Here is a 13,813-nt window from a genome sequence, read left to right on the forward strand (position 1 = left end):
TACGATGCGTAACTGCTTCGATGTCGTAATTGTGTTGTGTTCAAATATTAAGATGTGTGCAAACTGGCAGCGAAGCTAGAGCGATGAGTGGTGGTTTAAGTGTTTGTATCAATTTAATTGGAGCATCAGTTCAAATTCGCTACGTCCCGTACACAGTTTGTCAATTAGGTCGCATCGGTAGTTGGTTCCTGCTAGTATTTATATTGCTCAATTGTTAAGCAATTCGACCCAGTTGAGGCGCTGATTGTATAACAATAGTTTGGTAAGATATAATGGAATAATCTTAGTTGCATAGTTATATATACGCACAGTTTTTCTTTATATGAATAAATAAATTTTCTAATTTTATTTTACGATAAAACGCTAAAATGTTATCTGTTCTTAAATTTTTAAAAATTGTCGTGGCGATCAATCTAATGGAATAGCAGTTGATGTGCTTCAGCGCCATCAAGTGGCAAGTGTACAACAAAGTACAGTATAAAAAACCTTCTCCATGTAAGGACACATGAACGTGTATGTGTCTAGTTTCACGGTGATCGGTCAAACTGGTTCGAATTCTCAAACCAACCAACGTTATTTTTTAATATGTTATGATATATTCAATACAATAACAACATTATTGATATATATTTTTTAATAAATATATATACAAAGCCTGTTTGTAGCACATCAGTGGGAGTAAATCTATTCAAGTGGATGGTTGCTAAGTAATTGGTCGCTCCCTTAACGACCTTCGTTTCATTGTTTTGTATTGACAAACCGGAGGTTCGCCGACTGCTTTATCAAATTCACTTTTATCTTTCGCTTAGTTAGATCGTCTTTGCTTAGTTCGGTATTAGTTCAACAGTGTAAAATTGCAGTATTTCTTATATTAAAAGAAATGACTACTAACTTTCAGCTTATAGACTAATTATAAATCAGTATTTCAAAAATAAAACAATGGAATATAAATTTATTGTATATTGTAAGCATTCTACTAATAAAGTATTAAAATAAACTGCCTCGTCGGCTTAGTGGCTAGATTATTTGGTAATTCATTACATAATACAGGTACCGAGGTCGTGGGTTTAAATTCTGTGTAAAGCCAATAGCTATTAGAATTAATTTTTATTTTAAAAGATATTTTGGGAAGTTTTCCTGGATTTAGGAATATGGCAGTGTTAAGCTCACATGCTTCGAAAAGCACTTAACGCCTTTGTTCAAGCTCCTGGTCCCTTTCTGAAGTCAACTCTCTCGTTATGAGAGTGAAGGAATGGAGAGCGCACTTGTGCTTTCGCATGCCGTGGTGTAAATATATAATTTTTTTTACGAAAATGTTACTCTCCTCCGAAAAGACCGCCGTCGCCGTAATCAGTGTAGCGGTCAAATAAAATATTCGTACAACCTATATAATGAGATCATTGCATTTATTTCAAATGTATTTCAAAGAAAATTCAAAGCTATATGCTTAATGGTGTATATAGCTTAGAGTATATACCTAATGGTTAAGTTCACCGTTTATTTTTCGACTGTTTTCTTCAGATGAATACAATACGTAAATACTTAATACGGTTGTGTTCTGGTTTAAATGGTGAGTGTGCCTACAGGCACAAGGAACATAACATCTTAGTTCCCAAGGTTGTTGCCACATTTAAGATATAAGTGATGGTTAATATCTCACTTGCCAGTTTGTTGCCTACTTATTTTAAATAATAAAAAAAGAACAATTATTTCCAAAGGTTTAAAAAATGAATAAAAAATATTTTTATTATTAATAAGAATTATTAAAAATCTTTTATAATACAACTTAGGATAATTAATCGTTTTTCTTTTTACTTTTTTTTTTTATTTGTCCTTGTAAAAAGTTTGTAATAAACCTAAAGTAGATGTTAATGTATTGAAGTTAACAAGGGAGTTTAATCTCCTGCATCAAGCGAAGTTCTTAAACCCGAGGGACAATCGAATAATCCATAATCTCCGGGGAGCTTTCCTTTTTAGGTTGGGTCGGGGATTACAAGAGTACACATAAAGGACCTCTTGTTTTTTAAATTTATTCTCTGGTTAATTAATATCTGCAAGAATCAGCCATGACTAATTTTTACCTTTATATATATTGTTCATAAGGTGGACGTGACGTTATAACTTAAACTTTTTAACATAATATAATCTTTAAAGGTAATTAATAAAGTTTTTGTTTTAAAATATTATTGTTTAATTAAGGTCTTCTGAGTTAGTATACGTTTTCAATTTAGATGTTAGTCAGTAAAAGTAAAGTTTATACCCACAAATGTCACATAGCTGGGGTTAAGCCTTATAGATCTATGAGAATTGGCGGATATACACGTGGCAGAATTTTACTAGTCACATGCAGGTTTTCTCAAGAACGAAGCATGAGCTAAATTATAAACATAAGTATGAATATGCTATCTACGGTTAAGCTTCACGTTTTCTGTTCACTTGGCTACGTCGGCTCGGAAATGGTATTAACTAAGCTTTAAATATTTTGTGAGGAATTCAATTTGAAAGATATTGAGAGTTATCTCAGTCTCGTCGGAAACTTTCTAGGTCTCGGCGTAATTGTTATATATTTACGTGAACGATTTTAAATTATATATTTGGGGCACTCTTATTACCTATTTTCTCTTTAGCGGCAGTCTTGTTTATCGTAGTATACAATGGTTAATTATGTATACCATAAAAATGAATGTAATCATATCAGATTTACTCTGAAATATACTCCGAAATTCTCTCTGAAATATACTCTGAAATTCAATTATTACAATTTTATTCAATTTTTACATTAAAAATGCACGTTGCATTTATAATTCAATATTTTTTAAATGCGTATAGGTTTAAAAATGTTTAAATATATATAAAACTTTCGTTTTAATGCAAAAATAGAATAAATTTTTACTATCAGAGAGAACGCTTTGTGAAATAGTATTTACAGAGCATATGCTTAATTAAAAAATTTAAACTTGGCTAAAAAAATAATATGAAAGTTTTTGCATGCTTTGCTTCACATAATTGGACGTTGCCTCTAGATGCAGAGCAAATGTAGTTGTCTGCAAAAAATATGAGCAGACAGTATTGTTTTCGTGAATATTGAAGAGGCATTGTTCTAGTTTTTATAACGTAGGCATGGTAATAATTAATATACTTTGGATATATAACTATTATACATTCAGTTAGTATATAATAGATCGTTATAGCAATAAAACTATGAACGTGTTTCATTGTTATTCTAGCAAAAACCTAATAAGTAATTATAATCAATAAGTTAATGATGATTTCCAGGAACAGTTCCATTATCCACATAAGTAGTTATTCTGATATATACTAATTGTACATTTGTTTTATGTATCAATTTTTTAATAATTTTCATATTGTATTTAGTCCTTGTTATTAATTTGTGCTATAAATTCGTAAACGTTGATTGCATACACGTGTAAATTAGTCTGCTATCAGCGTAACGCATAACATTACGTTTATATTCGCAATTTTTCCAAGCAATGATTATAATCGCGTTTAGTTTGAAAGGCATTTATTAAAACATGTCTCCCTTTGAGAGGCAATTTCCTCGCTCGCTGTCAACGGGGAGCATCCGTTTGAATAAAAATACTTTTGTCAGTTCAGGATGGGAAGTTCGACGGCCTTTTTACATATAAGTTTTGAATAGGCAGCTGAACATTATTTGACCCCAAACTAAACAATTCAACTAATATATGTCTGATTCATACTAACATTCGACCATCTATTGTTTAATTTCACATAATATTGTAGGTTTTTAATCGTCAGCCTCTCTTAAATAATGGCTTAAGCTTAGCGTAATATACATATATAAACTTAACTTTATTTTAATACATAACTGGTTGTAGCTCATGAGGTGGGCGTTAATAACTGCGAAACGGTGTAACATTAATGTACTTATTAGCGATATAAGATGTTCATGATGTATTTCCAAGGTTTTAAATATATAAATAAAAATAAATAATAATTTAGTCTGTGATCTTTTATCAATTATTGATTGAGTCTAAATGATACGCCCTATAAGTGTTAATAGGATATGAAGTTGACATTGACATTATTAATAGTATCTTTTTAGGTTCTCAATCACAATGAAAATTATTATTAAAATATATTAATTTTAAAATTTTCTGAATATTTTTGTTTAAATATTAAAATATACCAACACTAAGCATTACACAAAATAGAACGTCTTAATATTAAATATCAGTTAGTTATTATACCTTATTATATAAGTAAGATGAATGTACATACATAGTAGAAACGTGTTTCGGGATTTTCGACATAAATTTTAAAGTAAAGAAACCAGTGTTGTGATATCAGGACCAGAAATCAAGTCTATCGATAATTTTCACAGTTGATTGACTTTATAAAATGATAAAAATATACTAAAAGATTACTTGTTATTTGAATCATAGGCGATTAATGTACCCTGTTTTATTGTTCTAATAAAAAAAGCTGTACGTAAAAAATAATTAATATAAATTGGTTTCGACGAGTCGACAGTGTTTAAATTAACGAATAATATTTTTTGGTCCATAATCGTACCCAATATTATATCTCTAATCTACAAATTAATATGAACATAATTTAACTGTAATAATAGCGTCAACATTAAAATTAAATAACTCGCTAGTTAGTAGCTAGCTTAAACTGTTGTAGATCCATTGACCCACTGTTCGAGTGCTATTATAATCCAATAATAACAGTTTTTGTTAGAATTCTACGAAGTTAAATGGAAGCGCAACTTATTTATCAATAAAAAATATGCTTAGTCTTATTACAATTATCTGAAAAAAATATATTTGAAAAACCTCTCTACTACTCTTTTATTAATAAGATATTTCAAGCCTCCAAATTTGTAGGCATATTAGAGATTGGCTTCTCATTGGATTTTATGTATCCACGTGAAATACATTAATTTATAAAAAATATAGGTTCTACTGGTCACACAAGCATTACTCTATGTAATAAAAAATTGATCCCAGGTAAAAATAATACGTAAATTATAATCAAATGTTTCAAATACAGATTGAAATTCACAAGATCAGTCAGATTTAACAAAATATACCATTATGAGAAGCCAAAATCATTGATATTGCACTCGCTAAAGATTGAACGCCCAACAATAAAAAATTAAACTTTAAAATTCGAAATTATTTGGCAGGTGAATCATCCGATTGAATATGTTGATTCTATTTAGCTGGCCAGACATCGAAACCTTCATAAAATTGGCTCACGCATTAGCTTAATAATAACCCGCCCTGTAAGAATCGCGACAGGAACAAAGAGTCATAATAAAATCAAAGTCACGTGCTAACTTTACCATACAATATCACAATACACATTATGATTGTCACATTGTGACGAGTCGATTGTTATGCTCAGCGGATGTAGGGAGTCTTATCGGGTATCTTAGAATACTTGATGGCTAAATATATATACACAATGAACCTATATCAATCACATGAATATGAAAACAAGATATGTATGTTATGTAATACATGAGAAATAAAAAATAATGACGACACAATCGTACTCACGTGCCATGGTTTTTTTATCATACATATGTCATACATAATATAATTTTGGCTGCACCAGTAAGTATAGGTAATGTAGTAGTAGTATTTAATCAAATTATAATTACGTTTATTTCTCTTTTATTGTTTTTGTAAGTTATTTAATCCAATTAACATAATCCCGCTTAGCTGTTGAGGCGACTTGAAGAAAAAATATTATTATTATAAAACTAACAAATGCTTATGACATTAAAGCATATATGATTCTAGGTATCTTAGCAAATGCTACTTATCATAATCAGTTATTGCCTCAATAAGGTGATGGTTATAATTATATTTCATTTTTGCATTTAAATCCTCAAAGGGTTTAAAATTGAACAAGGGTAATCATTAATGTGACAACTCGTGAACCTAGTAGGTGAATAACCTTGCATGTTTAGCGGTTGACATCCACGATTCTTTGTTCACGATGTAAACACAATGAGTGTTAAATGAGACGCGACGCTGTACTGACTTAGCTTTTATGCTCGTATCCAGGCGGCTTGCGACCCACTAACCCAGTGACACGGCACAGCGAAAAGCTCCGAACGTTTGAACAAATAAATGGATGTAAATATCGGCTCGACGTCAACAAATCAAGTGTTGATAAGTGATTGATGGTGTTTTTTATTAATATAATAGTACAATGATTTTGACCTTTATTTATTTGTATATATTTTGAATTGATTCAGTTAATTGGTGAATGTAGTGTAAAGATTAAATAAAAATTAATCTCACTTTATATTTTTTATTGTATAGAATTATCTTTCAGTGTTTCGGTAAAATATGAGAGATTCTATCAGTTTTAACTGGAGTAGATAAATGAACGTAGGTACATATGAAAATACAGTTTATAATAAAAAATACTTTATCCTTACTATGCGCGTGGACTAAGTGTAAGTCTTGCAACAAAGAAACACAAAGTGTTTGCCTTTTATAAAACATCAGTGAATAATGGTAGCATCACTCTAAATCCTCCCACTAAAAGAGGACTTACATAGACGTACAGAGTGGAATTTTAAATGTAATTTTTCCCTTACGTATGCTTCACGAAAGATATTTTGATAATGTACCAAATGCACGTTTCGAGTCTGGGTCCCGTTACTCGATGACAAAACCTCACTGTATACTACAAAATCTATTTGAGCGGTGAGCAGAAAGGTCAACGAGAATGTATTGGCTATTTGGTCGAGCTCGGGTACGTGTCCTGAGTAAGTACTATCATATAAATTCTCAGCTACCGTATAAATACGTGGATATACTGTCCTTTTACGTTTGTAAAATGAATAAACTAAAATTGATCGTTGTCGACATCGAATCGAACTGTTTCTATTCAGGATTTGTATAGGCTTATATTGTGAGATTCACGAAGCCAATGCAATACTCATAATTCAATCGGTTCCTCTCCCGCTAGCCACGCCGGATCGATTGTGAAGTTATAGCCCGTTTAGTTAATATCTTGGAACTGATTTAGTGTCTTTACTTTGGATGTTTTATACGGGTTTTACTAAAGAAAAACATTTTCACATTTAATAGTGATAAAAAAGTTTCTTTTGTATAATTTTATCATTATACATACATTAGACAACATTTTTATTTATAATGATTTATAATGTCTCTTTTGTATTTTTTTTTTATAAAGTGAAGTGAACATAATCATTTAATTTACTTCAATCAATCAATCAATCAACAGCCAATCGTTGTCCACTGCTGAACATAGGCCTCTCCCAAGGTGCGCCAAAGCTCCCTGTCCTCCGCCTTCCGCATCCAGTTGGTGCCCGCCACCTTCTTAAGGTCGTCGGTCCACCTGGCTGAAGGGCGCCCTACGCTGCGCTTGCCGATTCGCGGTCTCCACTCTAGGACTCGTCTGCTCCAACGGCCATCGGTCCTACGACATACGTGACCAGCCCACTGCCACTTCAGCCTGCTAATTTTGCAAGCTATGTCGGTGACTCCGGTTCTTTTCCGGATAATCTCATTTCTGATGTTATCCTTCAAAGATACTCCGAGCATAGCTCGCTCCATAGCACGCTGAGCGACTTTGAATTTGTGGACTAGTCCCGCAGTTAGTGTCCACGTTTCGGCACCGTATGTCATGGCAGGTAAGACGCATTCGTTGAAGACTTTCGTCTTCAAACATTGCGGTATAGACGACTTGAGGACTTGACGAAGGTTGCCAAATGCTGCCCATCCCAAGCGAATTCTTCGATCGGCTTCCTTCTCGAAGTTGTTCCTACCGACTTGTATTATCTGTCCTAGGTAGGTATATTCACTAACAATTTCGAGAGGTTTCCCCTCGACGTATATCGGTCCCGGCACGACATGCCTATTGAACATGACCTTGGTCTTGTCCAAGTTTATACCGAGACCAACACACCGGGAAGACTCGCCTAGGCTACGCAGTATTTCGGTGAGTTGTTCCAGCGACTCTGCTATGATGACGATATCGTCGGCAAATCGAAGGTGTGTGATGTACTCGCCGTTTACATTGACTCCATACCTAGTCCAATCCAGCGTTTTGAAAACGTCTTCCAACGCGTTGGTGAACAGTTTCGGGGATATTACATCCCCCTGTCTCACCCCTCTGCGCAGTTGGATCGCCTTCGTCTTACAGTCCTGGATGTGGACAGTCATTGTAGCGGCGTTGTACAGACATCTCAGTACCTCGATATATCTCCAATCGATATGACATCTCTGCAATGAGTCGAGCACTGCCCAGGTTTCGATGGAGTCGAAGGCTTCGGTCTTCTGCACAATCTGCCGAACAGTATGGATGTGGTCCACGGTGCTGTAGCCTGATCGAAAGCCGGCTTGCTCTGGGGGCTGGAACTCGTCAAGTCGTCTGGCGAGACGGTTCGTGACGACTCTTGAGAACAGCTTATACACGTGACTCAGGAGGGAGATTGGTCTGTAGTTTTTCAAGAGGGTTTTATCATCTTACTTGAAAAACAGTACCACCTCACTCCCGCTCCACGTTTCCGGGGCCTCCCAAACTTGCGAGCGAACACTTTCGATCCCCGATTTTGCTCAATCGCAGCCTTGATGGCACGGATATTGGAGCGTCGGAGATCGCGTCGCGTCAGCGTTTTTATTGTTCGATTTAAGGCCTTATCTGACAAAAACGATGGTAGTTCTCGTCGTTTTCTCATGAGCTCGAGTGTCTCAGCAGAGAGTTTTGGTGCGTTGTCTCTTCTCTGTGGCGGAAAACACTTGCGGGATGTGTTTTGCAGTATTTTGACCAGCGTGTCGGTTCTCTCATCAATGCTGCTTATGGTTTCCAACACGGTGAATTGATTTTGAAGTTCCATTTGGAACTTTTCGGAGCCTTGAGCAGCTTGGAGCATGGTAGGTCGGAGAGTAGACCTCATCATTCTCGATCTTTCGGGTTTAAGTTGATATTTAGAGTGCCTCAAACCAAGCGGTGATCACTTCCGGTATTAAACCTGTTGATCACTGAAACATCTCTAAATATGTGCCTTTTTATATTGATAAAGTCTATCTCGTTCCTTGTCACGTTATCGGGGCTTCGCCAGGTCCACCTCCTCTGAGGCTTTTTTTGAAAGAAAGAATTCATCAAAAAAAAGCCCCTGCGCTTCGAGAAAGTTTACCAGCATTTGCCCCCTGTGATTTCTGCAGCCCAAGCCGTAAGGTCCGACTTTCGATTCACCGCTATCTTGTACTCCCACTTTAGCATTGAAGTCTCCCATAACAACATTGTAGGTGTCGTTGAGGGCCTTTGCGATGTCCTCGTACATCGCTTCGACCACATCATCAGAGTATGTCGAAGTTGGCGCATATACCTGTACGACCTTCAGGGAGTACCTGTCAGAAAGTTTTAGGACAAGGTACGCTACCCGGTTCGACACACTACTGATTTCCACAATGCTGCTAATGAGATCCTTTTTGATTAGAAAACCGACACCACCCTGGGAGAGGTTATCACCTTCGCGGAAGTAGAGTAAGTTACCGGACTCTAGAGTTATCGTGTCCTCCCCCTGTCTTCGGACTTCAGATAACCCCAGTATATGCCAGTTTATATGACTTAACTCTACTTCTAATTCGGCGAGGTGATGGTCCAGCCTCATCGAGCGTCCATTATACGTTGCCATGTGCAGTCGTTTTATACGGTAGCCTGCCGTGAACCGGTGATTCTTAGCACCCCCTGCCCTGCCGATACCGCGACCGCTACCTTGGTCGGGCCTAGCGGGCTTGCCGGTAACTGGGGGCCTTTTTTTGGGCGCATCTGCCATTAAGGGAGGGGTTTGCCCATACTCGCCGCGCTGGGCAGGCGTGTTGGCGAGCGCAGTAGGGGGGTAAGATGTTTATGGGAGGGGGGACGCTGCTGCCCATCCCCCCTTTTCCCCGTCCCTCAGTCGCCTCTTACGACACCCACGGGATGAGATTGGGGGAGTACTATTCTAAGCCGGTACTCCACGGCAAATTTTAATTTACTTATTATATAATAATCAATAGTAATTAATGTTTGTAATGTTTTACATTGTAAATGACACTGTTACAAACGATGCGTCGACCCACGTGCAACGCACATGTGCATCGTCCCACACCAGCGTACCACATATGAGATATTTTTAGTTAAATTTGTATCCACATCATAAAGTAATAGAAATAAATGTCATCCAATCGTCATACACTACTGGACATAGCCTCTCACAAATCCAAATTTTTCAGTAATAAGAATAAAATACTTGAAATATTCGAAATTATTCATTTACCTACTTAATATTGTTTTAAATTTTCAAAGTATAAAAAGCAAAAGAAAAGGAAAGACCAAGTAAGTAGACAATGCTCTTATATTTTACGAGATAACTTTGTCTTTGAAGTGTTCAAGCGAGTAGGTGTAAGAAATAAGTCTTAAATTTAGTAGTAGTATTCGTGTTCGAAGCAACGTCGATTGTCTTTAATCATGAGCTAGAAAAGTTTATAATTAATGTCAGGGAAAATATTATCCTGAGAAAATCGAATCGTTCGCCGCCATTTAATCAACGCCCGCAGACTAATGACGACCGACTCTTTATTTCTTTGCTCTGAACTTTAAAACTTACCAACCGCTGTATTATAATACAAGATGTTGAAATATATATCAGATTTTTGTTCCGTTTCAAGTCTTTATCTGATTAAAGAATATGACAAGTGATTCTTTTAAACACAATGCTCATCCGCCCTTCTATATTGTTTATCAATTAAACTATTATAAAGTTACAGTTAAATATAAATAAATAATATAAAATTAACTTTAATATAAATGTATAATAATCATAAATCTTAAAAAAAATATATGTGATTTCAATATATAAAAAAATATATTTAAATAGAAAAATTCAAAAATACTAATTAATAACTCAAGTAGACTGTTACAGTTTTACAAGCACTTTTAAACCATTTTGCAGGATTAAATTGAATGTCCGAACCACCAGTTTGGAGGGTAGATTATACAGATTCAAATTTATTTATCCTACATGGAAATCAACGAATACAAACACGTCTTTTCATCATGTATTTAATCTTGTATTAAATAATATATTATATATCTACGTACTTTTTATCATTTGATTTAAATTTATTAACAGCAAAGTTACATGTTATTTACTCTCATTTTATATATAGCTTTATATAATGGTATAAATATGCCATAACATAGCCCGAACAATAAATAAAATTTAAATAATGAATAATTCTACATAAGGTGAAGAGGCCTTCGAATTGGCCCAATTCAATTCACCGGAAAGGAAGTTTCAGTCCTACTTGTTATGCTTCTAAAATAAATTTACCGTGAATAAATCATAAGAGTAAAAGTCGATTTAAAACAATCAAAAATATTCTTTGATTATTATTTCAATTAAGGATATTCTAGAATTAAAAGAACATTTATTTTGAATATAATATTATGTTTTTCTGTCTTTTTCTTATTTTTGTAAAGGCAAGTATCGTCGTTATTTAATGGTGATGATGATGACGTCCTCGTGACCGATTTCGGTCACGGTGCCTATTCTCAAGAGAGACTAACGAACTGTGCGAGATATTATAGTGCCCATTTGTGTTAGCAAACATAGATACACTCTATTACCTCACTCGCTCTTACAATGCGATTGGACGGCAAATTCGACACGACCGGAATTTAGACGTAGGACTAACGGCTTCACGTGCTTTCCGAGACATGAGAGTATAAGTACTGACAACTTCTCAACTCTGGGCTGTTTGAAATGTCTTAATAGAATATATATATATCTTATTAATGGCTCGACCTGGAGCTTCAATACAGATCCTCGGTATCTTCAACCTTATAAACTATTCACTTATTCATGCAGTTTAAACAATATACTACATATATAACTGGACACTTACTGGTACAACTTTTTGTATTGCAATGTAAAATGTGGTTTTAGGTCTACCACAACCTGGCCTATATGATTGTTATTCCGCGAGATACTGTAACTATTAAGAAATACGAATTGAATTCAAACAAATAAGATATTTTTATGATGAAGAAGGCTTAAAAAGTATGAGTATTAATATTAAAAGAAATAGTGTAATATATTAAAAGTAGAACAATTTTCGTGCTAGTAAATGATACTTAAAAAAAGCTACGAATAAATTTTTTTTCTACTTTTAATTAATTATTTCGAGGTCATAATATAATATTTATTATATATCAGAAAAACAACGTACATAATAATAAAAAAAAAAACTATTTTGACCTCGCCTAGTAATATATTTTTGTATAATAAAAAATACATATACCAAATGCATGACTAAGAACCAAATCTATATACTTATTGTTGTCGATTACTTTTTTCAAATGTATTTTGACATGAGTTTTATTTGAATCGAATTTATTTTTTCTATATAATAAAACTGTCCAAAACCGTGAAAGAGGATGCTTATAGGAAAACCAAATCGCACTTAAACATTTGTAATTATTAAATTAAAAACATCAACAATATAAGTACATTTTGTTTCAGCGTCTCGACGGCTTAGCGAATACGTAGAGCACTATGAGTCGCTGGAATATGACGCGGGCGCTGTGCACACGCAGCACAAGCGCACGCGTCGCTCGATTGACCCCCCGGACCTGCACATTAGCTTCCACGCGCACGGGAAGCATTTTAATATGCGTCTGCGGCGCGACCTCTCAGCGTTTAGTGAGGACTTTAAGGTAAATATAAATTGACATTTCATTATAGATTAGGAATGATAATGTCCGCGTTAGCACATTTAAAACATTTGCATCAATCAAATGATGCGAATATTTTGTTATTGTTATGTACATCTGTTTGCAAATTTTGATTTCAATACTCCGTCCAATTGTTAATCTTAATGAGTTTTAATGCAACTTAACGTTCGATATTATTTTATATAGTTACACACCTTATTATAATCATACATACATATAAAATAAAAATAAAAAACATTGATATTTATGTGATTAGTAGTAAGGTTTTGAAGTTTTATTATCGCTCGCATACGGCTCTTTCTATCACAAGTTATAACGATTCTTCTAGTAATTATACTGAGGATGTAATTAGAATTCAAATATCATTTATCAATGTATGTCATATCAATATAGAATTATCTGTTGTTTATTATGATAAATTATAAAAAAAATCTAAGTTCTATCCATAATTGTATATTACAATTTCCATGTACATTCAATAACCAAGTACATGTAGTAGCGGAGATGGCCTAGTGGTAAGCTCAACCGATGATCGGGTGTTCGAACCCGGGCAAGCACCACTGAATTTACATGCACTTAATTTGATTATTATAAATTGTGATTTATTATAAATCGTCTTGTGTGTTAATTTCACTGAAATTCTGCCACATGTGTACCCGCATTGGAGCAGCGTTGGTGGAATAAGCTCCGAACCTTCTCCTCAAAAAGGGAGAGGAGGCCTTAGCCCAATAGTCGGACATTCACAGGCTCTTACTGTATATTCAAATCGAAATTTAAAACCTTATACCTAATAGACGCATTCTGTTAAAAAACGAATATATCGTTGCATTTCTCTTATAATTTCTGTAGTAATAAAAGCATTCAAAACTGCAAAATTCAAACGAGTACATAAAAATAGCTTTTTACCTTAAAAATTCAGTTACCGAACTATTCTCTAGCAACGGCACACGTAAATTGCCCACTTATATTGCGAAATTCTCGCTCCGTGAAGCCCTATTGCACGACCGGAATTGAGCTGCATTCGGATAGCGAACATTACCTTCGCCGGTACGCAGGC

The 13,813-nt window shown here is 34.7% G+C and overlaps 1 protein-coding gene across 3 annotated transcripts in view; it reads left to right on the top strand.

Moving 5' to 3' along the window:
- Window positions 1-13,813, top strand: part of LOC126769262 (disintegrin and metalloproteinase domain-containing protein 10) — a 59,675-nt gene that overhangs the window by 12,954 nt on the left and 32,908 nt on the right. For all 3 annotated transcript variants that reach the window (XM_050487929.1, XM_050487930.1, XM_050487931.1), the window contains exon 2: window positions 12,545-12,738. In XM_050487929.1, coding sequence (XP_050343886.1) covers window positions 12,545-12,738 — 194 coding nt within the window. The remainder of the gene's footprint in view (window positions 1-12,544; window positions 12,739-13,813) is intronic.

This window comes from Nymphalis io, chromosome 6 (assembly GCF_905147045.1).
Source record: "Nymphalis io chromosome 6, ilAglIoxx1.1, whole genome shotgun sequence".
In the NCBI taxonomy this organism is placed as follows: Eukaryota; Metazoa; Arthropoda; class Insecta; order Lepidoptera; family Nymphalidae; genus Nymphalis; species Nymphalis io.